At 39.9% G+C, this 26,972-nt stretch overlaps 1 protein-coding gene across 1 annotated transcript; it reads right to left on the reverse strand.

Annotated features, from left to right (window-relative positions):
- Window positions 1-6,436: 6,436 nt before the first annotated feature.
- rerglb (RERG/RAS-like b) lies at window positions 6,437-21,665 on the reverse strand. The gene is made up of 5 exons (XM_047355149.1): window positions 21,405-21,665; window positions 13,816-13,872; window positions 13,567-13,640; window positions 11,036-11,184; window positions 6,437-9,480 (listed from the first exon to the last, which is right to left on the reverse strand). The coding sequence occupies exons 1-5, from the start codon at window positions 21,454-21,456 to the stop codon at window positions 9,195-9,197; spliced, it is 618 nt and encodes a 205-aa protein (XP_047211105.1). The 5' UTR covers window positions 21,457-21,665; the 3' UTR covers window positions 6,437-9,194.
- Between the last annotated feature and the right edge of the window lie 5,307 nt (window positions 21,666-26,972).

The raw sequence follows: 26,972 nt of genomic DNA on the forward strand, positions 1-26,972 counted from the left end.
TGCCTTATTAGTTAATAGTCTACTTGTGTGTTATTTCATTTCAGTACAAATCTAGCTGTTGTGAGAAGGCCTCAAAGGTCTGTTCCAGAACATTAGTGAATGAGCAGCATCATAAAGACCCAGACAGATTAGTGATACGGTTGTGGAGAAACTTAAAGCCCTGTTAAATCTGTCACTGGGAAATGGAAAGAGACTTGGCCATTACCTGACAAGGGGAGCATTAATCAGAGAAGCAGCCAAGAGGCCCGTGGTAACTCCGGAGGAGCTGCAGAACTCAGGTGGAAGAATCTGTCACATGGGTAACTATTATTTGCGTACAACAGATGTCTTATTTGCAGGTTGTCACAAGGCATGTAGGGGGCATAGGAAACATATGGAAGACAATGATCTTGTTAAAATCTTGTTTGTGTGGACAAAATGTAAATACTTCATCATCGTGCTTAACTTCCTAAATTTACTTACAGTGAAAAACTAATAGTATTTTTGCTGTCAGGCTGATGCTAACATAAATAGAGACTGTTAATTTGAATATAGGCCATAAATAAATCTTAGGCGTGATGTAAATTAGAGACATTAACCATAAGTGGGCATGCTAATCAGGGCTTATCATAAGTTTCTGCACAGTAGATTCTGGTCCATCATCATAATATTTCAAATACAACTTAATACTGTAAAATCACAACCAGATGTCATTCACACTCTGACCGCTAGACTGCGGTAGAGTGCTAGTAAGTCCCTTGGTATGTGCTGAATGTGCTTTAATAGGCATTTCAGCTGCATTAAGTTTGAGACAACAATGGTCTAAAAGGGGTTAACTCACCTCCTCTTATAGAAACACAGATGTAGCAGTATGATGCTCTGGTGATGCTTTTCTTTAGCAGGTACAGGGAAATGTGTCAAAGTAGAAGGTTGACACAGAACATACTTTTCAAATTTGTATTATTTTCGTTCCACTTCACAATCATGCACAACTAAGTGTTGGCCTTTGAATTTAAGTGAAAAAGTCAAGTCACAGTTTATTTCTATGGCACATTAAAAACAACAATAGTTGACAAGGTGTGGCATAAGGTATAATTTAATTAAATGTATAGGACAATAAAAGCAAAGATATTCTGTTCAGATGTAGAGCAATGGATTTTTAAAATGGGTTCTGAAAGTGATCAAAAGAGAGATGTTTGTGGTTCTAATGGAGCAAAATGTGAAAAACACAAGGTGTATAAATACTTTTGCAAAGCACCATAAATAAGATCAGGTTGTAAATACATAATGATGCAATTAATCTGCTAAAATATGATTGACATCCTCAAGACCCTGCTTAAATAATAAGGGTGTTCATCTAAAATCAATCAAAATTGTGGAATCAAATGGTCTGCAGCAGAGTATTGGCAGCATTACTTCACATTTCACTAAGTGTGTTTAGACAATGTGATATCCCCTGTAGTGTAATTGGAGAAATCAATACACCAAGTAGTCAATGGAGAATTTAAAAACATTTGGAAAAGCTTAGATTACTCTTTTAGGAGGCAGCTGCATGTTTTTTTAACTCATGAAGCTTAACTTTTCCAAAGGTGTAATTGTCTTGTTTAAATAAATAACTGATCTCTTTCATATATACGTTCTGCTATAAATCCTTTTACACTCATGCAATGTGGCACAAAGCACATAAACAGAAAACCTTAACAGCTAGCTTCCTGCATTCCACAGTAGGACAATGGATTGCATGTTTCATTTTGGATAAATCCACCTTTCTGATTTATAGTTGATTTAAAGCGGGAGTGCTTCACCACACTTAAAAATTCCAGCTTCTTTAAACAAAATTAGCGTGCCTGTCTGCATTCTAACTAATTGCAGTTAAATCAGTAGCCAGAACTGATGAGAAGTGAATGAAACACCATCTGAGGTTGCAACAGCTCCTGCCCTAACATGGATCCTTTTCCACAGAGGTTCGCATCTCTGGAAGCCAGCCAATCATCCGCCGGTCACTCTGAGCTGCTGAGATTTAGATTGGAGTGGGGATGTGCTCACCAGCTGTGAGATTAAGAGAGACTGATCGATGGTCTTTCTGATTGGCTCTCGGGGTGTCTCAGTGGCATCCTGTCCCCTAAGTTCTGATGGTCGTCCTCGGCCGAGCCAAAAGCAATTGTCCTTCCACACAGGGGTCAAATAAGATCACTGACCTGAAGCTGAGAGGCCACGCCTGGAGCTTCTGTCTCCATCCACCTGGATTCCTCATTTCTCTTCATAAAAGGACACAGGAATAAAAAAAGAGGACAAAGAAAGGTGGAAAACTTAAATAAATTTAGGAAGTTTCTCCAGATATTTAAAAACCTTTTATTTGCTGCGCATTCTCTGACATTTGTTATTAAATCCTTTATTTTTTAGCTGCTCTCTAACAAGAAGTGTCTTTTTTCTGCTATTTTCTCTGTAGATGGAGCTCTTTCTTTTCCCTCCTTAGTTGGCGTCTGCTGCCAGCGCCAGGTTTCCCTCTGTGTACAGGCAAACTGCTGGAAGCTGCAGCTGAAAATGTAAAATGCATGCCCTGCTTATTTTAAAGGAGGGCAGTAGTTTTTTAGGAAAAATGTCTTTCGAGGCACAAGTTCACCTTCTACTTAATATGTCAGGGATTTCTTCCTCAAAACTAGGAGCAAAATATCCAACTACATAAAAAAAATGCCTGTATCAGTTATTGTAAATGTGCATTTGGTGTAGCTTGCCAAAGTTCCATTCCTTAAACTTTTATCACATTTTCCAACCACAAATTTTAATTTCAGGTGGCAAACCAATGCAAACCACATATTTTTGTAGTGAAAGGACTATAAGTCAAGCAAGTCAAGACTCAAATCTCTGGATGTTGTGGGGCTGCTATGGTTGACATGCCTCTTCAACATTGCGTGGCGGTTGGGGACCTTGCGTCTGGACTGGCAGACTGGGGTGGTGGTCCCCCTTCATAAGAAGGGGTGACCGGAGGGTGTGTTCCAACTACAGGGGGATCACACTCCTCAGCCTCCCTGGTAAGGCCTACGCCAGGGTATCGGAGAGGAGAGTCCGGCCTATAGTCGAACCTCGGCTGTGGAACTCTGGACCAGCTCTACCCTCTACAGGGTACTCAGGGGTTCATAACTTTTATGGACAGGATTTCCTGCTGGCCCCCTCTAGCCAAGACCTACAGCATGCGGTGGGGCAGTTCGCAGCCAAGTGTGAAGCGGCTGGGATGAAGATCAGCTCCTCCAAGTCCAAGGTCATGGTTCTCGACCAGAAAAGGGTGGCTTGTCCTCCAGGTTGGAGGGGAGTTCCTGCCTCAAGTGGAGGAGTTTAAGTATCTCGGGGTCTTGTTCACGAGTGAGGGAAGAATGGAGCGGGAGATCGACAGACGGATCGGTGCGGCTGCCGCAGTAATGAGGGCGCTGTGCCGGTCCATTGTGGTGAAGAGAGAGCTGAGCCGAAAAGCAAAGCTCTCAATTTACCGGTCGGTCTACGTTCCTACCCTCAACTATGGCCAGGAACTTTGGGTCATGACCGAAAGAACGAGATCCCGGATACAAGCGGCTGAAAGGAGCTTCCTCCGTAGGGTGGCCGGGCACTCGGCTCGGCCATCCGGGAGGGGCTCGGAGTAGAGCCGCTGCTCCTCCACATCGAGAGGAGCCAGTTGAGGTGGCTCGGGCATATATACCGGATGTTTCCTGGACGCCTTCCTCGGGAGGTGTTCCAGGCACATCCCACCAGGAGGAGGCCCAGGGAACGGCCCAGGACACGCTGGACGGACTATGTCTCTCGGCTGGCCTGGGAACTATGTTTTTGCAAATAAAAGTCTGAAAAGTGCTGCATGCATATATGTACAGCCTCCTGAGTTAATACTTTATAGATCCACTGTTTGCTGCACTTACAGCTGCTGATCTTTTGGGGTATGTCTACCAACTTTGCATGTCCACAGACTGAAGTTTGTGCCAATTTGTTTCAGCAAAATAACTCAAGCTCAGTCAGATTAGATGTAGAGCATATGTGAACATAGGTTTTTAAGTCTTGCCATAGATTCCCATTTGTATTTAAGCCTGAACATTGACTAGACCGGGGGCAGCAACCTTTTTAATTCAAAGAGCCAAATTTGCCTCTGCTGCTATACAATATGTCAAGACCTGCAAAAGATGCATTTTATAAATATAATATATAAATATAAATTTTATAAATATAAATATTTAGTAAGTGAAATGCTTTTTTGAAAGATTATTTAAATAAACAAAAATGTACCAGTTTTCAGATTTTAAAAAACAATAAATTATCTTATACCCCTTCTCCATAGCCTCTTCCTTGGCTGGCTCCACTCCACTCAGCCTGTTTTGTGACCGTTTCTATTACTGTCTTTCTTGGTCCCTACTCATCAGCAGGTCCAATTGGGGTTGAGCAGGGCTGAAATGTGACGTGAACAGACTGCTGTTCACTAAGGGCATGGTCAGCCATATATCAGCAGCGTGAAAAAGTATTCGCCGAGGTAGTGGAGAGAATGACAAGTCACAGATTTTACCGCACACCGCAGTGCCGGGAAAAGCTAAAAGAAATTCAAGAGCAGCGATAATGGCCGGAGTGGGTTAAAACGAAAGACGTGGCGGTGGTTTGAAATCATGTATGCTATTTGTGGACGAGAGGATGGCCTGGACTCCACAACCTCAATGTTTAGAGAGGAGGGTGTGCAACGGTGAGTGTTTATTTTACTTTGCACAGCACACAACGCTGATGCAGACTTCGTGCCGTGGAGAGCAAGGCAGAGTGGAGTAGAGCCCAGTGGTGCTGTAAGCGTGAATGGAAAAAAGGCATAACACTGACAAAGGAAAGAAAACTCTTTGTTTTGTTGAATGAGGCCTGCTGAATTAACTCTTTCCATTAATCAAAGCCTTGTACGATTGGTTCCCTTCCGTTGTAGATATTTAATGCAGATATTGGATAAAAACAGTAACCGCCCATTCACATTGCCTTTGATCTAAACCTATGTTTTTTTTTTATACAAATAGCACTGGTGGTACTTGGGCTGCATCCAGCATCACTCAGAACATTTTTTGGCATCAACTATTTGAAAAGGAAATGTAAATCAAATTATCTGTAATGTGAGCTAATCAGTGCAAACCACCAAAATCATGAGTAGTTCAAAGTTTTGGACATCGTTGTTTTAACCTAACTCTGCTTTAAACTTCTCCACAACTTCACCCCTAACCTGTCTGCTTTGTTTTTTGGTTTTCATGATGCCGTTTGTTCTCTAATGTTCTCTAACAGACCTTTGAGGCCTTAACAGAACAGTTGTCCACAGCTTTTTTAAGGATAAAGTAGGTTTGACTACAAATGCACACAGCACTTTTTTGATTATCAAAAAATAGAAACCTATTTGTCATTTTCATTTTACTTTACACATATTAACCACAAAACTGTACTTTCACGCAGTACAGTTCTGTGCTGAGATACATCTACCCTCTGGTTATTTTTAGTTTTTGAAAACTAATTTTGCACCCCTTTGTGTTTGCGTTTAATGATAATGTAATCATATGTTTAAAGAAATAGAAATCTACAATGCGAGTATTTTGCAGAGCCATAACCCATTTTTGGTCTGTTTATGTTGTCATCTGTTTTTCTTCCCCTTGCCATTTTTTTCCTCATCTTGTGGTAATTTTTTTGTGTGTTGTGGCACCTCATTATGTATTCTTTTGAAATGTAAACAATGAAATCATGGTGCTCAGGTCTCTTCTGAGCCAGTCCATTGCTATTACCAGAAATCATTGTCAGATTCCTTTTGTCAAAATGACTACTTAAAAAGCCTCACTTACACTCCTTTATTAGATTGTTTATCAAGTACTATGACCAAGTTATCATTAACCCCCCCACCCCACCAAAAAAAAAATCATAATGATATCTCTTCTGCCATCTAGTGGAAAAGCTTCAAGTTTGTTTCAGAACATTGCTTCTTACTTATTCCACCTTCAGTCGAGCTATTTTTAGCAAAAAACACAGGAAATTCCTCTTTTCGGAAGGCTTGCAACAAAAGCCTCCTCTCGCGGTCATCTAAAGTTAAACTCAGCATCAGCGCAGCTCACTGAAGAACTAAAATAGCCATCATGTTATGCAATGTTTAGCTTTAATTTCCTCTGGAGCAAGCAGTGTTTTTAAAGTACTTACAAAGGGAACACTGGTCTCCAAAACTCTATAAAAGAACACATTTGTAATCGTGTGCAGCGCCTTACGCTGGCATAACTGGAAGCAGAAAAAACATTAGAGTTCATGTCCTTCACTGGAACGTGATAGTTTTCTTCATTCGTTCTATAGTTTTTTCTGTAATAATTGCATGTAGTGTTGAAACTATAGAAAACATACACTATAAGAAAAAAACTGTGCAATATCACTACAACATTATGTGGTCAAAATTATTCTAAAAATAACACCAGGGAAGAGGAACAAACAAGGCATAAAGACATTTTAATAATACAAATTATTATAAATTGCCTTCACATAATAAGAATTACATAAAAAACCTAAATTGTGAGACTTTGAAGGATCAGAAGAACATCAACAGTATTGAAGTGATTTTTAAATGGTGGAGCAGAGTTTCTTAATTAGCTGGATGAAAAGTATATCTTCCATGTGGGCTTTGAAAGCAACTGCACCCAAAATAGCCCTGAACCTGGCACTGAAATTTGACGAGAATAAAGAAGTCCCATGAGTATTGAAGATGCTGTTTAGAGATGGCACCAAGTGGGCAACTTTTGGAATTTAGCTAAAATTAAACAAATGACTTCTGAACTGTTGTCAAACAGGGTGGTGGAGGAATAATGGTCTGGGCTTGTTCTGCAGAATTTACCAAAATTTACCAAAATTCTAGTTGTACCAAACAGACGTTAACAATTTTGACACAACACAGTTTGTAACCTTATAAACTGTTGTTCAGTATTCTGGACTCTGGACCCGTGGCTTTGAAACCATGATCGATTCTCACCAAGCATCTCAATGTTCAAACGTTTATTAAAACAGACTGAGATGTGGAGTCTCCAGATCCTCTCCAGAAATTAAACTGAATCCCGATGGACTGGCGACCTGTCCAGGCTATACCCCACCTCTCGCCCTTAGTCTGCTGGAGATAGGCACCAGCTTCCCCCCAACCCACTATGGAGGAAGCGATAGAAAACTGCCTGACTGACCAAAAATGTTAATTTGTACACACATCCATTCTATAAATATTAGAATGGATGGTGGGGAGGGTCGATGGTGGGGAGGGTCGATGATTTGGGTTTGTTTATCAGGATCTACCAAAAAAGAAAAAACCTAAGCAACAATATCAACACAAGCTGTGTTTCAGTCATCATGTACTCATCATGCCTTAAAACCATGATTGGTTTTCTCATTTTTAACGATTGTTGAAAGAAAATATTTCTTGAAAAGAGATATTCAAAGGAATATTTTTAATTGGTAAAAGATTTTGCATTTGGCACTATTCCATTAAGGCATTAAATATTTTGATGAAAAACATGAGAACATTAACAGTACTGCCATTCCTTCAGGGTTGGGTATGTCCATACCTAATCCAGTCTTTCAATCAGCACTACAGCTTTCCAAGAGTGGCATTATTATGAAAATATTTCTACAACCCTTTACATCATGTTAAAACCAGCTGTTTCTCCCCATCAGTCCATCCCATACTTAGCTGACACTTCACAGGATTGTTAGAGTTGGTCCATTTGCAAAATGATGCAGTGAACTCTGAACTGGTTACCAGTCCCTCAAAGATGTAACAGTTATAATACAGGGCAGCAACCAACACTGCACAATGGAAGCAAACTTTATGTGAATGCTGAATTTGATCTTTTCAAAATTATACTTTATATTATATTTGAACAAAAAGGCAAACTGCAGATATTTTCATTTGATAGACTGCAGTGTTGGCTGGCTGTCATCACCATCCTGTGAGTGAAACCTCTGTGAGCCTATCTGGAGCTGTGCAAAACAAAAACTTAATTCAAGAGTTGGCCAGACTTGGACATTTTTCTGTCGCTGGCTATTCAACCACTAATCATTTATCTTATGTGCAGTCATGTTGTAAAATCGTCTCAAGCTACAATAAGAACTGTGGGATGAGAGGAAGAAAACAGACACGTTGCTTACAGCAAATCCAAGCATTCCAGTTTGATTCCGGGTTTACAGCCCGATTTCCTGCAACCGTCTGTTCTATGGATCCTTTAGGACCCCGCAAATCACCTCCGATTGTTTGATAAATCCCCCTCTGAACATACATGTTTCACCTGTGCAGGTGTTTCCTCTGTCTAATTCAGTTACGTTTTTGGAAAAAGCTGTCAAAATAAGACACAATAAATGTATTCATAACAAGAAAACTAGGGTAGAAAAAAGTGCTTTTTGCAGGACTTTTGTTTTTGGAAAGACTGTGTTTTCTAAACATTATGTGTGAATATATTTTTTATTTAAATCAACTTGCTGCTGTGGCTGCTCTAAATAAGTAGCCATAAACTGAAGCAGATCTATAGAAATACTAAAGTTTTGTTGCTAGACTTGTGGTCAACCATCTGTGTTGCTGAGAATAAAGTGCCTTGAAAAGGTATTTGCGGTTGCGGTGGATCAACACAAAGAAGCGACAGTTTCTCGCACAGTTTTTAAATTTGTTTACAAACAAAAATCCTAAAAGTGTGTTTTATACTCATTCTCCTTTACACTGACAGCCCTTGATAAAATTCCAAAGGCCCATTCAAAGTCCAGAGCTAAATCCAAAACAGAATTTCTCACAACACTCAGATGTTTTGGCAGAGATGAATCTTGCTCTTTACACATCAGTCGCTAGATGTGTAAAGGTAGTAGAGACAGAGCTCAAACGACTAGCAGCTGTTATTCCCCCAAAGTGGTTTTAGAAACTATTAACTCAGTAGGGACAAACTTTTGAGATTTCATTAGCGAAAAATATTTGTAAACCATGTTTTATTTTCCTCCCACTTTACAATCATGCACTACTTTGTGTTGGTCTGTCAGATGAAATTTCAACAAATTACACTGAAGTTTGTGGTTGCAAAGCAACATGTAAAAATGTTCGAGAAGTATGAGTACCTTTCCAAAGTACTAAATGAACGCAGAACTTTGCTGTTTGCATTCAGCATGGCTTTGTACAAAAAGCAACCTCCCAGTTCACCCAGCTTGACTTTTCCCATCAGCTGGGACCGTCACACTGACTTCCTCCTCTTGCCAAACACATTGTTGATGAGCTTGGCCATGGACTTGGAGCCGCTGTAGCGTCGTCGGTCGGCTCGGTATTTCAGGTGGTCCATCACCTGCCTGATGAGCTGGGTGAAGAGGTTGGCGATGTCCTGGTAGCTATCAGCCGCCGACACCTCCTGGAAGTGACAGCGGTTCTCCTGCGCCAGGCTGCGGCCTTCGTCCTCTCGCACCTGCCGGGCGTGGCACAGGTCCTGCTTGTTACCAACCAGACACACAGGAACATCTGTGTCCCTGAATCAAGAAAGAGTGTTAGATTAGATGGATGATGGAATATTATTGTATCTGTCATGTTCAACAAATGCATGTTTTAATCATCTATCATATTTCAAAACCCTGAGCCCAAAACATCTGAGCATAAGGCAGTTGTTTTTCCATTGTCCTAGCATTCAAACACATTATCCAGATCTTCTCCTTATCTTACTATGAGTTGATGATCTTCTCCTACACTCCCTATGCTCCGCTCCCCGTAACATTAGTGAGATGCCTTTGCACAGGCCTGGCTGCCAGACAGATGTGGATGGCTTGTTTTTCCGCACATCAAATTCTTCACAGGCCTGTAGGTTTGCAGTGAACCCCTCATTCATCATCATAAATCATTATTCAGAACTCACTGGACTCAGTTGGGACATTCCATAAACTGCACAAAGATTCCTACTCATCTTCAAAGACAAGAGGGGAGCTCTGATTTCGTTCTGCCTGTATTTTTAGGATGTCTGGGTAATTACATCCATTTCACTGCTACCCTTGTTTAACTATTCTCTCATAGTTGGAAGTGGAAATGCCTTTCACTGGAGGTGCCTGCTTATACTTCCTTCTGCCAGATTGAATGTATTTCTGTCCATTGAGATTTACATCTTGTGCTAATCAAATGGTGCTATAAAATCAAAAACAACAGAGAGACTCACTTTGCTCTTTGTTTTTGAAATAGAAATGCCTTTGCATGTTAGATTTTATTGTTTATTTTTTTCTGATCTCCAAACAAGGACAACTTTGGAATTTATCGAAATATAACAACAAATACCTTGAACTGTCAGGCATGGCGGTGGATGGGTAATGAATTGGGATCATTTTGCAAAGGTTACCAAAATACCACTCCTACCGAGCAGATGTCAACAATACGAACACAACACAGTCCTTCAGTTCTGAAGAAGCCGTTTTCAGGGCTCACTATTTATTGCATTAAACTGTGATCATCATATGTTATGTTAAACACATAGGAAAGGAAAAACTTCAACATGCCTCAGTTAGCATGGTAAATGTCACATTTTATGAAAACTAAGAATCACAGAAAGGCCAAATGGTGTGTTTTTAAGGGTTTAAGGGTCTGAATTACTATGGTGAAATGATTTCTGACTTCTGAATGTTCCTCAAAACTTCTGGAACAAAGTTTTTTTGGACAGATGAGAACAACTTAAGCCATGTTGGACAAAAAAACACACAGCATATTACCACAATTACCTCATACCAATTGTTAAGCATGGAGGTGGAGGAGTGATCATTTGGGCTTGCTTTTAAGAATTTAGAAACATTACGGTCAAACTAAACAAATACAACAGCAGAAGAATCAACACAACTTAATGTTTTTTAGATGTGTTTTGTTTATTTGCCTTTTGTCTTAAAAAACATAACAAAACAATTAATATTTAGGATATTATATGTAAAATGGTAAAACCGAATTAATAAGAATAACTCTGATTTATCAGAGCACCTTAAAGTTACATGACGTCAGTTCCTTTTTAGTCCTGGTCTACAGTTCTTTATCGCAGAAAGGTTTGTTGCCTCTGACCCTTTGCAGTTATCCGTGCGAGCCTCCCGGATTTGCCTCAGGATGCTTTTGGCGTTGATGAAGGATGTGCGGTCGCTGATGTTGTACACCACCACAAAGCCATCTGCCCAGTCCACTGGCTCCTCCAGTATACACCTGGCCTCGGAGCTCTACCAACAGGGAACATGTGCTTTTATTTTGAAATCACAAGAAGTAGTTGGACAGTATATCTGTTGTCTTGTTTCCTTTGCATAACGTTTTTCTTAATTTTCTAAATTAGGAATGTTATTTGCCGAATGAATGTTAAATGTTTAGTTGTATTTAACTCAGCTTCATGTGTTATGCAGTTTTTATTGCTGAATACTACCTACCTCATAAAAGTATTTATATACCTTGACCTATACCATATTTTAACATCTTACAACCATAGGCTTTAGTCTATATAAGTAGCACATATTTGTTAAATGGAAAATAAAATGATTTATGGTTTTTAAAACCTTTAACATATAAAATCATAATGTTGGTATCATCAGGCTGTGGGGATGCGTTTGTTCAGCAGCTACAAGAAAGCTGGTCGGAGCTCTATTACAGCGGATGGCGCCAACTTGGTAGAGACCTACCAGCAAAAGACTTGCAGCAAAAGGTGTTTTTAAAAAGTATTGACCAGGAGGGGTGAGTACAAATGCACTCCATACTTTCAGAGTTTTATTTGTAAAACATAAAAAACATGTATCCTTCTTTTTCTAGTTTACAATAACACATTTCTTTTGCTGTGGTCTATCACAGAAAACCCCAATGAAATATATTGTACTACCTGGTTCAAATGTTAAAAAGGTAAAAAAAAAAAATGGGAGCTCAAGAAGGATTTACTCTTGAGAGATTTGCAACCTGTTTGAGTGGAAAGTGGAAAATAAATAAAGCACCAAGGGTTTTGTACAAAGCCATTCAAATAACATTAACATTTCCAGTAACATATGTACACCTGCTGTAGGTTGTAGTGTTGTGACCTATTACCAAAGAAAAAACACGAAGAGCAGGGCAAGCCTGATGACTGTAAATACCAGCTTATAACCCCTTCTCTTTATCAACTCCACAGTTTTATTGTACAGCGGTCAGACAGGCAGCATGCAGACTTGTTGCTTCTCATGAGAGGGTAGTGTTGTAATGTGTCTAGCTTGGCTTACTGAGCCTTTAAGTATTCCAGTAAAATACTAACTTTTGTAAAAGGTGTCTCAGGTCTTTTGTTCTGTTGGAAGCGAAAGAAGCAGTTTAAATGCCTTCTTCTCTTCCAAGGAACAGCGTACAGCATGAATCACCCCAGGATACTCTCATAAACCTTCTGTATCTTCAGCTTAAGTGCTGCAAAAAAGGAAAACATGCCAGGAAATGTATGATCATAGCTCCCTAACGGTCGTGGACATGAGCAGCTTTCCTTGCAGACCAAAAGTCTGCTGAACTATCAGTGCAACAAACATAAACTCTTTTGCAGATTTTAAGAGTGACAGTAGGAAACTGAAGAGAAATCAGTGCAACCTGCAGGATTAACATTATTACTTGAAGTTTTTCACATTTTATCACATTACAATGACAAACATCTCAAGACTTTTGCAGCCTCTAACTGGTTTTCTTCTGGGACTGCCCTGTATTTAGCCCCATCATCCCATTAACTCTGAGTAGCTTCCATGTCTCTGCTGAATAAAAGCATCCTCACATCATGATGCAGCCATCACCATTTTTACTGTGAGAATGATGTGTTAATTTGAGTGAGTAGGGTTTGTTTTTTACCCCACAAGTGTTTTGCATGCGGCCCAAAACCGTTAAGTTTCAGTACCATCAGATCAGAGAACCTTCGTCCACGTGAAATTTGAAATTTCCCCTACTTGTGGCTTGTAGCCAACAGTTGTGCCAAACTCCTTCCATTGTCAAACAATAAATTGCTCTATAACATGTTCAAAGCTCGGGACATTGTTTTATGTCCTGTCTGTTGTCTTTCTTGGTCTTCATGATGCTGTTTCTTCACTAATGTTCTGAAACAAATGGCTGAGGCCTTCACAGAACCACTGGATGTATACACAAATGAATTTACACATAGTTGGAACATCAACTGATCTGATGGAAAAGCATTTGAATACCAATATATGCCATACTTTTCAGATTCATAATTGAAAACTATGTATCGCTTTCCTCCCAGTTTGCAACTATGTAGTGCTTTATGTTGGGCCATGACATAATCTCCCTGTTGGATATTTGAAGTTTGTGAACCTGCTCAAGGTATTAATACTTTTAAAAGACACTGTGAGGCCTGGATGTTGGTTAAGGGTGTTATTCCAATGCATCTCAGATTATTATGCATGAACCATGGGTAAGGGGGTAAAGCCTTGGTCCTCATTGGCAGTCTTGATTCAAACCACAGTTTGATAACCCTGCATTAGGGGCCAAAAATCCTCTCTCTGAGTGTATCTAATGAACGTCACAAAAAAAAAACTCAAAACAGGAAAATACAAAGTGTGCAACAACTTGGCTTCTCTACCATAAAGTGATGCAAACTATACCTGAGAGCAGGGGTCAAACACATGGAGATTCAGCTGCCTGCCATCGATTGATAGCCTCTTATGGTACAAGGAGTCTGTGAACAAGAGACACAAAAAAGAAAAAGTTATCATTTGACATCTATTTAATTGCAGATTTATTCTTTTTTTATTTGTGCATTTTTGTTTGTAAGTGACTTTGAAGTTTGCATCTATCCTTTAGAAATAAACCACAATATGCAAAAGGCTTTTGAAAAATCTGGAAACACTTACTTGCATTTGAGGCGTATTCACCAATAAACCGTCTGGTCAAGAACCGCACAAGGACAGCTGGAGGAAACAGAATAAATCAAAAGCACCAATATCGATCATAGGATCATTGCGCTCTCATTCCTCACAGGTGGCAGGAGTGGGGACTAAGAAAACAAGACCTTCATTTATCTGTGCAGACACAACATAGAGCCAACGGTTTCTGGGACTGGAGCAGTGAAACTTGAGCCTTACATGAAAGAGGATAAATGGTTTTGCTTGAAAGTTTGTGTACATATTTGGCAAGCTGAATGGATGCATTCACCCCCACTGTCTGCTTGTTTCTGCACCGCGAGCTAAACATAAAACCAACTGACTGAACAAGTTCTGGTCTCACAGACAATAAGTTTCAACTATGGGCTGGAGTCCCAGAGCAGAACTTTAATGATGGTGGGCCTCAAGTGGGGTGAGACAGAGATTACACTTCAGCTACGAACATACACACATATAAGTTCTGTAGGTACATTAGGTTGATCCTGCATGCACTTTAGAAAAGACCAATGGCTTACACGTCATTGTACTTTAACTCATTAGAAATTCTTGTTGCCATAACTGCTGAAAGACTGATGCAGTCAACGCACACAAGAATAAGACGTGCACTGAAATCAACAAGCAGAGCGTAAATAGTAGCTCTTAATAAATGGGTGCAAGTATGCGAACAAACCCCAGAGGGTATAGACTCTCCACACTTCCAGCTCTGCCACACTGCCAGGCACAGAGCCAATCAGTCCTAACTACCACCACAGAGACAGACAGTTAAAATAAATGACAGAAATCTGTAATAACACTCAGAAATGTAAATGGCATATAAAGAAGCACAATAAAAACTAAGACCTATAGGATGGAGAAAAAAATGCAATTTCTGTTGAAGAATATATTAGGACAACCCCACAATTATTCCCGTTTAAAATGTGTAAAATTACACAGAGGCATTTCGCATCAGGTGAGCATTACTATGACATCATTACACAGCATTTAGAAGGAGGTCTGCCTTGTTGAAACCTCGGAGATTTAGTCTGGTGTGCTCCTCACTGCTCACCATGGAAATGTCAAAACAACTACCCGAGGCCTTCAAAAAGCAGGTAGCAGAAGCTTATAAGTTTGATGAAGGATTTCAATAGTTCTCAAGAGACCATTCCACTGTTTAAAAAATAATCTACAAAACAACAGCAAACATGTCCAGGTCTGGCTAGCTAAACAAGCAGTGCCCAGGATGAGACAGCAAGATGTTCACAGAAGTCGCTAAAAATGTCATCACGAGATCTACAGGGGGCTCTTGCTGCTGTTGATATGAAAATACCTGCCTGTAAAATCAGAAAGAGACTACAAAAGTTCAACTTTTATAGGATCTGTGCAAAGAGGAAACCATTGCTCTCTAAGAAGGCCGGATTAAAGCTTGCCAGAGAAAATGTAGACGACTCGGACCTGTGGAATAATTATAAATTAGGCAGCTGGGTGTCCTAACTTTCTCCTTAGTTAGAATAAACACTTTTTTTATATAAGTAAAATATTATGCTTATTTGTCATTATTTCCCAGAGATGAAAAAAAATAACATGTAAACATTTTTTATTAAAGAACAAAATATTTATTTACGGAGTCCTAAAATGTATTTTCATTCATACTAACAACAAAATACATTTTTAGCGATCATCATAGCCAAAAGAAACAAATACCTGAAATATAAATGACAATATATGATTTTTGTTTTTACTTTGGTCAGCAATAAACATAGAACCCTTTTCAGTTTATGAAGTTAATTTGACTTTATTAAATTCTTAAGCATAAAAAGGTGGAATGTATAAAACTGAATGGAGATGTGGTTGCATTATTGTAATGAATAAAGTAGTATAAGCAGGCATAGCCAATGCCTGGAAAGATAATTTGTTCAACAATATAACCACTTGAAAACAGTCAGTGTTAATGTTTAGAAATTATTAACTAAAATTGTGCCCATACTAGAAAAATTAGCATTTCCTGCAAAAATGCAGTGTGAATGCTGTAAGCTGAATTTTGTAGCTGAAAGCTGGCAGAAACAAGCTGAACTTGACTAAAGATAATCTGCTGAAATTTAATGAATTAGAAGAAAACAGAAATGCTAAACTCCTTTTGAAAGCTGGCAGAAAGCGGCTAAGGTTGACAGCAGAAGATCAGCTGAAATCTGATAAATTAGTAGAAATAGCAGAAACAGAAAAGAAAAACAGTCATCTTATCTGTTTAGGCAGGAAGACTATTAGCTATAAAACAACGTAACAAGGTGAAGTTACCTCAAAGTACTTGTTGAAATAGTTGTTGAAATGCAAGAACTGACAAAAATATTAAAAAAGCAGAAACAAGTTGGCCATAGATGAGCTGAAAAAGCATAGACTGAAGCAAAAATATAGACTAAGAAGTTGATGTCACTGCTAAAATATATTTTAAAAATGGCAGAAAATTCTGAAAATAGTGAGCTAACAACAAATACCTGAAAAAACACAAAAACAAACAGGTAATATCATAAAAAAGGCAATGTGTTCATCAGCTAAGAGAGAAGAGAGGATAAAGAGAAGCTAAAATGCTAACATTAGCATATTGGCTATCACTAGCATCAAGGCTGATATTAATTTACCCCATCTACTATTCAAAAACAATGTATAAGCTAGCTAAAATGCTAATACTTACTATATTTAAAAATCTATGAAATTGCCCTTTAAAAATATTCACTCTTGTTCAGGTGTTGGAACAGCAGTAGAATCTGTTTAAGTAGCTGACATCAAATGATCGCTGTTTTGATGCTCCACTGGGACCTATGAAGATAGTCTTATCATCATAAGTCACAGAGTAGTGGTTTCATTCTGGTTCTGAAGGCGATTTGGACCTGGTTCTGATGGAGATTTGTTCCTGGTTCTGATGGAGTTTGGAACTGGTTCTGAAAGAGGTTTCTTTCTGGTTCAGATTGAGTTAGGACCTGGTTCTGATAGTGAGTTCCTAGCTGGTCCTGATGGAGAATTCCTCCTGGTTCTGATGGAGTTTGGGTGTGGTTCTTATGGAGATTCATTCCAGGTTCGGATGGATGTTGGACCTGGTTCTGATGGAGGTTTCTTTCTTGTTCTGATAGAGTTTGGAGCTGGTTCTAATAGTGGGTTCCTAACTAGTCCTGATGGGGAATTCCTCATGGTTCTGATGGAGTTTGGGTCTGGTTCTGATGAATGTTGGACCTGGTTCTGATAGAAGGGTCCTCCTGACTCTGAAGGAGATTTGGACCTGGTTTTGGTGGAGTTTTCTTACTGGTTCTGATAGGTTTGACCTGGTTCTGATAGACTTTGACCTGGTTCAGATGGAGCTTTGTACTTGTTTCTGATGAAGATTTGTACCAGGTTCTGATGGAGTTCGGACCTGGTTCTTATAGAGGTTTCTTCCTGGTTCTGATGGAGTTTAGATCTAGTTCTGATGAATGTTTCTCCTTGGCTCTCATAGAAATTGGACCTGGTTCTGATACTGGTTTGTACCTGGTTCTGATGGAGATTTTTTCCTGGTTATGGTGGAGAGTCCCTAACTGGTTTTGATGAAGTTTGAGTCCAGTTCTGATGGAGATTTTCTCCAGGTTCTTATGGATTTTGAAACTGGTTCTGATAGAGGTTTCTTTCTGGTTCTGATTGAGTTTGGACCTGGTTCTGATAGTGGGTGACTAACTGGTCCTGATGGAGAATTCCTCTTGGTTCTGATGGAGTTTGGGTCTGGTTCTGATGGAGATTTGTTCCAGGTTCTGATGGATATTGGATGAGGTTCTGATAGAGGTTCTTCCTGGTTCTGACAGATTTTGGACCTGGTTCTGATGGAACGTTTCTAACTGGTTCTGATGGAGATTTCCTCTTGGTTCTGACGGAGTTTGTGTCTGGTTCTGATAGAGACTTGTTCCAGGTTCTGATGTGCTAACAGCCTATTTGGAAAACTCTAATTTAATCACTGTTGTCTAGCTGTTGGAACAGCATTACATGCTGTTTAAGTACTCAACACAAAATGGCCACAATGTTTCACTATGAGGTCTGAAGATAAATCTGCACAAGGCTCATGTCTCTACCTCGAACGGTTTACGAGAGGCGGCGATTCGAAAACATGTGAGTTTAAGGATTTGTTTGCTCTGATTTTTCCTGAAATTCCTATAGGTTTCCCACTCAGGGTGTGTTGACTTTGCGTTGCTTTGGGGCGTGTTGCTGGAAAACTGTTTGTCCCACATCAATGAGGGTGACATTTTCTTAATCGCGAAAGAGCATCCTACGTTTTGATGTATAATTTGTACAGGTCCTTCTCAAAATATTAGCATATTGTGATAAAGTTCATTGTTTTCCATAATGTAATGATGAAAATTTAACATTCATATATTTTAGATTCATTGCACACTAACTGAAATATTTCAGGTCTTTTATTGTCTTAATACGGATGATTTTGGCATACAGCTCATGAAAACCCAAAATTCCTATCTCACAAAATTAGCATATTATTAAAAGGGTCTCTAAACGAGCTATGAACCTAATCATCTGAATCAACGAGTTAACTCTAAACACCTGCAAAAGATTCCTGAGGCCTTTAAAACTCCCAGCCTGGTTCATCACTCAAAACCCCAATCATGGGTAAGACTGCCGACCTGACTGCTGTCCAGAAGGCCACTATTGACACCCTCAAGCAAGAGGGTAAGACACAGAAAGAAATTTCTGAACGAATAGGCTGTTCCCAGAGTGCTGTATCAAGGCACCTCAGTGGGAAGTCTGTGGGAAGGAAAAAGTGTGGCAGAAAACGCTGCACAACGAGAAGAGGTGACCGGACCCTGAGGAAGATTGTGGAGAAGGGCCGATTCCAGACCTTGGGGGACCTGAGGAAGCAGTGGACTGAGTCTGGAGTAGAAACATCCAGAGCCACCGTGCACAGGCGTGTGCAGGAAATGGGCTACAGGTGCCGCATTCCCCAGGTCAAGCCACTTTTGAACCAGAAACAGCGGCAGAAGCACCTGACCTGGGCTACAGAGAAGCAGCACTGGACTGTTGCTCAGTGGTCCAAAGTACTTTTTTCGGATGAAAGCAAATTCTGCATGTCATTCGGAAATCAAGGTGCCAGAGTCTGGAGGAAGACTGGGGAGAAGGAAATGCCAAAATGCCAGAAGTCCAGTGTCAAGTACCCACAGTCAGTGATGGTCTGGGGTGCCGTGTCAGCTGCTGGTGTTGGTCCACTGTGTTTTATCAAGGGCAGGGTCAATGCAGCTAGCTATCAGGAGATTTTGGAGCACTTCATGCTTCCATCTGCTGAAAAGCTTTATGGAGATGAAGATTTCATTTTTCAGCACGACCTGGCACCTGCTCACAGTGCCAAAACCACTGGTAAATGGTTTACTGACCATGGTATCACTGTGCTCAATTGGCCTGCCAACTCTCCTGACCTGAACCCCATAGAGAATCTGTGGGATATTGTGAAGAGAACGTTGAGAGACTCAAGACCCAACACTCTGGATGAGCTAAAGGCCGCTATCGAAGCATCCTGGGCCTCCATAAGACCTCAGCAGTGCCACAGGCTGATTGCCTCCATGCCACGCCGCATTGAAGCAGTCATTTCTGCCAAAGGATTCCCGACCAAGTATTGAGTGCATAACTGTACATGATTATTTGAAGGTTGACGTTTTTTGTATTAAAAACACTTTTCTTTTATTGGTCGGATGAAATATGCTAATTTTGTGAGATAGGAATTTTGGGTTTTCATGAGCTGTATGCCAAAATCATCCGTATTAAGACAATAAAAGACCTGAAATATTTCAGTTAGTGTGCAATGAATCTAAAATATATGAATGTTAAATTTTCATCATGACATTATGGAAAATAATGAACTTTATCACAATATGCTAATATTTTGAGAAGGACCTGTATAGGTAGAATGAAAATTAAGCGAGTGAGCAGAGTTTGTTTGTTCTTTCTAAGGTTATTCAAAAACCTAGAGTGTACACTCTAGCGACACGAACATTCCGTCATTGGATTACATTATAAAACTCAAAATCTGAAAAAAATGTAATAAAGTTTGAATCAAAATTGTAGAAAAACTGTAAAAGTTCTCAAAACGTTGAATGAAACAATAATAGCAGGGGGTTGTGAATGGGGTTTCTAGCTGAAAGTATGCAGAAGTAGTTAAATGGCAAAAATAGTGAAGTTTTAGCAGAATTTTGGCTGTTTTCCATTCATTCCAATGGGAGCAAAAAATTCATAAAAAGCTGAATATTTTAAAAAGTATAAAAGGTATAAATACCAAAAGTCATAGCCGGAATGATCTGAAAGGGCTGAATATTGTGAAATTTAAACAGTTAAAATAGCACAAAGTATGCAGAAGGAGAAGCGAATCAAAAAGTGTACGGAAGCAATCAGAATAAAAAGACGGAATAATAAAGAATAAAGAAAACCTAATTAGTGTGAATGCCTATTGCATTCACACTAATTAGAGAAAAACTCTTAGAGTTTAGTGTTGGGACCCACAGCCATGGATGTCAACATTAAACTCTGGTACAGACTTTTCTGGAACTTTCAAAATAAAGTGCATTAACCTTCTTCCGGCACAGCCAGGAAACGGGATAACTGCGGACTTCCTGTGACGCCACTACTCAAATAAAAGCACAGATGTTGCTACATCCGCCCTCTTCCACACGGCCTTCAAAAGGGACCGGTCAGGGGAGACAAGCGCGCTAATGTCTTTTGCTGGCAAAAAGACATAAACTCTTCAAACTGGATCCAAGAGTGTCACAAGATCACGCGATCATATGCAAAAGTTAAGTAGGAATGAATTGCTGTTTGTGTATCCGGTATTCATTCATGAAGAGGGGTAATTAAGGTACAAGCATTGCTTGACTTTCTCTCAGAGCCCTGCAGAAGCAAACGGTGTTCCAGAGAAGACCCTGCAAAGACGCGGTCTCCCAGTCTGGAAGGAAAACAGCAGACCGCATCATCGTGTTAACCCGTGTGGTCAGCGGACAGGACGGTCCGCCCAGCTCCAGCTCCGGAGCTAACCCTTTTGTTCACATAGCGAACGCACCTTTCTGAATACGACTCCTGTTGGACTGATAGAGCAGATTAGTTAAGCTGGGAAGAAGAGCCAGTAACTATGTCAGCTCTGACAAGTAAATTAATGGATAATGAATTAGCTGAAATGCCAGGCACTTGCTTTTTTAGAAAAATCTTTTAAAGCAAAGCAAATGTTTTCATGAAGCTTTAACATGACAAGAGGACTAGGAACTTCTAGGTTACTTTCTATTGCTAATCATGTCTTTTGTTTTTCAAAAAATAAATGAAGCAAAAAAAAGAAAGTTGAAGAAATCACCAAAAAAATAAGTTACTTTCATCTACCTCAGGAATATGTTACACAAGAATCTGGTTAATTAGGTTTTAAACACAGAAATCTCTAAAGTTACATAAGTAACGGGTCATTTACATTGATGCAGAAAAACAAGCAGGTCTCCACAGGCCTTTGCCTTCGAAGCAGAAAGGAAAATAAATAAAAATGTTTTTTTCTGTACTTGTTTGTTATAAAAGTTGTTTTTGTGCCTCACCTGATTTCCCAGCCCCCTGGCTTCCCAGAAGGGCTAGCTTGACGTCGTTCATGCCCTTTGATTCGTCAGGTCCTCAGCTGGTCCTCTGGCTGAAGCTCCACGTTGTGTCTGGAATTCAAGTTTGAGTCTGCACATTATATACTCCTCAGAGTCCAGACAGGATGGTGAAGGTACAGAACTGCCCCCTCCCGCCCTCTCTTCAAAGAGCTTTCCACTATTTAAAGTCAGAGGGAGAGAAGAGAGATGGGGAAACAATCCCCCCCCCCCCCCTGTTTTTCTGTGCTCCAGGAGCTCCTCAGCTTCTTTCTCTCTGTTTTTCTCCCTCTCTCTCCTCCCGTTTCTGTTTCTATTATGCTATAGCTCTCTCCCTCCCCTCACTCGTCGCTCACTCTGTTTTAATTTCCTTCTTCCGTTCCTCCTTGCTTTTTTCTTATATATCTCTTTTCTGTCTTTGCCCCCTCCCACGTGGTTATTCAAAGGTCAAGCCTGACAAAATCTATTGTGCTGATCCTACCCTTAACACTTTATCTGTAGTCTCACTGCCATCTGAGAACATTTCTAATATTCTATTATTCTATTCATATACAAATGAGAAAGAAGCTCATTGATTACTGGGAAAATTCAGAGTGAGTTATTGTTCGAAACCATATTATGGATTCTCTGTATTGTGAACTTTTCCACATTTTGGTGCATTTCGTTAGGATTCAATGCAATACACCAACACAAAAGGTTTCAACATTTTACACAAAATCTGTTTAATCTGATACCCCTAAGTAAATTCTAGGGCAATCAGCTGCTTTCACTAAATTGGTAAATAGAGTCCGCCTGCATGTCATTTCATAAACACTATCTCAGCATTGCACAAAAGTAGGGAAAATTGTGCAACAACGTTTCTTGGCAATACATCTTGTGCTACTAGAAAGTCTGTTTCCCAATGGTATGAATTTGAAGACTTGAATTTAAATGGTGCCACATTTGTGGGAAACAATTTACCTGTTAATTGAGAAGCAGAGTTTAGTGTAGATGCTTGTCAAATCCTCTCTGCCAATGCCAAGTCAATTATTCTGCTATTGATTCTTGTTTGGTGTTGTTTATTGGACTGGATGAGTGAAGTTTTAAGAAACAATTTAATCAGGTGCCCTGGTAGTTTGTGAGGGAACTGTATGAAGCCAACAACACCATGGTATCTCCTCTTCATGCCAGTCATCATTCTGCTCACTGTGTGGGATGGTATCCCATTCTTCAACCAGCATTTTTCAGCAGCCCATCAATGTGGTTGTGTTTGCGATTCTGCTCCGAAGAGCTGATCTCACAAGTGTTCAATGAGTTTGAGGTCAAGGCTGTCATATTGCCCGGTAATTTCCTGACCCACATGTGGAACCACTCAGACACAGGGACAAAGAGAAATATTTCAACAAATTTATTTTACAGAATTAGAAGGAACTAGAAGGCTGGATACAGGTGTCAACAGGGCCTGGATCGTTCTTCAGAGGAGAGGTGGGTAGAAGGGAGTGAGTTTGTTGACAGAGAACATGGAAGGCTTATGTTTCTGGAGGCGCTTAGTATCTTTGAGGGAGGCTCACGGTGGGGCGTTTCCTGGAGGTGATCCATTTGTTTGGTTTTTGGTTGAGAGGCTCGGCTGGATCGGAGAGTGAACGGGCAGGCAGGTGCTCAGAGAGGCTCGGCTAGTTAGCTGACCTCTGGAGGAGGAATCTTTCAGGGGTAGAGCGATCCTCCACAAGAACGCAGAAAACCCAACTATTCACACCTTCACAGCATTTTAGTCCCCTGAGATGCTGAAAGCTCGGGATATTGATTTGTAATGTAAGTTATTGCTGGTTTAAACTTCTCCACATTGTTTCCTTGACCTGGCTGGTGTGTTCCTGTTTAATGAGCGATGCTCTCCAAAAAACACCAGAGGCCTTCACAGAACAGTTGTATTCATACTGCAGTTTTGTACTTTCTGGAAGGACTTTGTAGGGCTGGATTTGATTATGGGGAATCTGAGTAAAGGGGGGCTGAATACAAAAGCATATTGCCTTTTTTTAGATTCTATTTAGATTTGTAAAAAAAAAAAAATACAGTCTGCTGGCACACCCTCACCACTGTATAATTTTCCTTTGTCTTATACACAGTTATACACTTCTATCTGTTGATCTGTCACATAAAATCTAATTACAATTGAGTGAGATTTGTTGTTTCAGTGTAACAAAATATAGAAACGGTCCAAGAGTTTGGACAAATGTTTTTGTGGATGATATAATTCATTAAATGCATAGTCACTATTCCTTAAAATAAATAAATATTAAAGCAATAAAATTAAGACTTAGAGTTAAAACTCTGTTAAGGTCAGCTATAAAGATTGTGATTTCAGCATCACACTCTTGGCATCAACTGGAATCAGTTAAGACCAGCAATCTATCACTTTCATCAGCAATGTTATGAATTACTTTTAGCTTTGCCAGCTAGAAAAACAAAAATTGTTTAAACTGAAACATTTTTGCCTCTCCTGACCTTCTTAAGTAGGTCAATGCATTCTTGGGTCCATTTGCAAAAATGCCTATATTTGATCTTGTCTTGTGTTTCAGTGTTTCACAATAATAACTATAAAACAGCAATATATCAGCCTCAGCCCTGGGTGGGTTATCAAGTATTACATGTTCTTTTATAAATTCAGTCAGTTTTAAAGTAATGGTTTCCTCCAAATTCTGCTCTTGTAAAGAACACAGGCCAGTGCTGTGAAAAAAAAGTTGTGAAAAAACGTTTTAAATGGTTAACACATGAGCCATGACAGAGAAATGAAACCGGCATGACCACATTGTGTGAGCCCAAATGCATTTTATAACATGGCATGCAGATTGGATCTGTTTGAAATGTTTATCAAACCATCTTCTTTCCATTCAGTCATGTTTACATATCATATACTCTGAAAATCCATTTGAGTGAGGCAAAAATAATTGGTTCCAGAGAACCTTAGGTTCTGTGTATTCAGATGTGGAGAGAACTCACAAACATGTCACCTCAGGTTCTTTGAGCCACTCGTCAGAAAAAATGGGAATGATGGGGAATTAAAGAGAGATAATATTTTAAATTGTGAAAACATGTTAGATTCAATTGTCCTTAAATCTTACTATGGTGAAAATTCCCATGTGTATTGAATGCTGAAACACTCTCAGTGCTAATAAAAAGTATTTGCCTCCTTAAAGATTTATTCTTTTTTGCTTTTCTTGTCACACTTAAATATTTTAGACCATTAAACAGATTTAATATCAGATGAAGATAACATAAGAAGCATTTTTCAAATATCCATACCCACCTGGCCCTATTTGAATAAGTAATTGCACCTTTGTTATGAATTAACTGTCGTTACCCTATATTCTGGAAAGCTGAGAATCAATTTCACTGAACAAACTCAGGCCTGATTACTGCCAGAGCCGTAGAATTGCTTAAATAGAACACGTTTAACAGCATGAAGTAGGCTTATACATCTTATAAAGCAACACATAACGTCCAAAGTAATCAAATCAGAAACAAAGCCGTTCTATCAGTTTGTAAAGAGCTACAAAGCCTTCCAAGCCTTTGGACTCCAGCAAAGCACAGTGAGAACCATTGTCCAAAAATGAAGCAAATATGAAACAGTGATGAACGTTCCTGCAAGATGATGGCCTATCCAAATTACTCCAAGTTCATCAACTTCAAGAAGAAGAGTAGACAAAGTTGCATCTGTAGGACAGTTCCAAGGTCAAAATCTGACAAAAACATCTTTATGATCCGCAGGAATTTGGGGAAAATATTCTTTGCTCTGACAAGACAGATCCTAAAAAAGAACGTCTGCCCGTCAGTTGATAATATTAAGCTCAATCACACTCGGGTTATGCAGCAATGATCGCCAGCATAACCTCAGAATAGCTGGTGAACGGCTCAAAACAACAAAATGAGTAGCTCTGTCAAAGTCTGGACTCAGATCCAATAAGTGGTGTTTTCACACCTGGTTCGTTCACCTCCTTGGTGCGGTTCATTTGTGTAGATGTGAACACAGCATTCAAAGTAGGGTGCGGACCAAAGCAGCCATACTGAGACCGTTTGGGGGAGTTGGTCTTGGTGCAGTTCCAAACAAACTCTTGTTATTGTGTTCTGACCGCGATCCGACACAGCTACCAGGTGTAAGCTGCAAGCTTGAGCCAACCTGCTACCTGTTGCCAGGTTTGAGTTGCATTGTGGAATAGTAGCATAAACAAACTTATAAATATAGGAGGCACTTATTTTTCATAAACCATAAAGCCCTATGCAACTTTCAAGACGTCTTCTCAGAATCATCCGCTATACTTCTCAGATAATTTTGCCTGAAAAAGTACCTAGAAAAATACTTATATGATTACATTCTGCATGTTGTCTACTAGCACAGAACATCTGCTTCCCGTATTTGCATTTGTTTCTCCTGTGGCGGTCACATCTGACCAATAAACAGACTGAATGTTCTAATGTTGTTTGTAGTGGCAGGTTTTGGTTTGTTTGGAGTTTTCCCTGTGTGAAAAGCAACCCAACCACTGGAAAAAGTTACATGTGAACAAACTCATCAACCAAAATAAGTAAACTATATTGTATTGAAACAATTCTGCTAAGAGAATTGGGCCAACATTCCTCTACAAAAAAGAATGTTTCACAAACACTTGATGACAGTTTCTGTCAGTCGTGGCACAACGAGGTATTAGGTTTAGGGCGCTTTTTTACATAGAGCCAAGTCAGTTTGGATAGCTTGTTTACCTTAATGCTTAAAATCATTTTTGAAAAACTGCATTTTTCTATGCACGGTGGCGCAGTTGGTAGCACTGTTGCCTTGCAGCAAGAAGGTCCTGGGTTCAATTCCCGTCCAGAGGTCTTTCTGCATGGAGTTTGCATGTTCTCCCCGTGCATGCGTGGGTTCTCACCGGGTACTCCGGCTTCCTCCCACAGTCCAAAGACATGCCTGTTAGATTAATTGGTCACTATAAATTGCCCTTAGGGGTATGAATGTGTGTGGTTGTTTGTGTGTTGCCCTGCGATGGACCAGCGACCTGTCCAGGGTGTACCCTGCCTCTCGCCCATAGACTGCTGGAGATAGGCACCAGCTCCCCCGCGACCCACTATGGAAGAAGCGGTAGAAAATGACTGACTGACTGACTGACTGCATTTTTCTAATGACTCCCAGTACTTTTGTCTCTTGATTGAAGATCTACAACAATTAAATGTAAAAAACAGAAAAACCAGAAGGAATCTGTGAGGGCCCAGATTCTTTTTCACAGCACGGTGAGTCTGATAAATCAGGTGCTTGCTCGTTTCATCATTGAGAGAATGAATAAACTGAAACAAAATTTTTTTAAATTCCCTCTCATGACTGCTTCAAGCTGGCATTCCTGCTGGGATTGCTTTAAAATCTTATTTCCTTCCCTTACTTGGAAGCTGGTAGGGCCTACCTTCCACGGTAGGTTTTGAGTAGAAGCCAATTTGTCCTGAGCTAATAAACACGTGTTCGTAGAGTCGCTTTCACATGGGACACCATCATGTGCTCACAAAGCTACACTCCGGGCA

Source organism: Girardinichthys multiradiatus, chromosome 2 (genome assembly GCF_021462225.1).
Source record: "Girardinichthys multiradiatus isolate DD_20200921_A chromosome 2, DD_fGirMul_XY1, whole genome shotgun sequence".
In the NCBI taxonomy this organism is placed as follows: Eukaryota; Metazoa; Chordata; class Actinopteri; order Cyprinodontiformes; family Goodeidae; genus Girardinichthys; species Girardinichthys multiradiatus.

Coding starts and splice junctions, on each gene's coding strand:
- rerglb (XM_047355149.1), bottom strand. CDS start 21,456: ATGAACGACGTCAAGCTAGCCCTTCTGGGAAGCCAGGGGGCTGGGAAA. Junction 11,185..13,566: donor TGTTTGACCCCTGCTCTCAG/GTATAGTTTGCA, acceptor CCCTGTTGGTAG/AGCTCCGAGGCCAGGTGTAT. Junction 9,481..11,035: donor CGCACGGATAACTGCAAAGG/GTCAGAGGCAAC, acceptor TTCTTGATTCAG/GGACACAGATGTTCCTGTGT.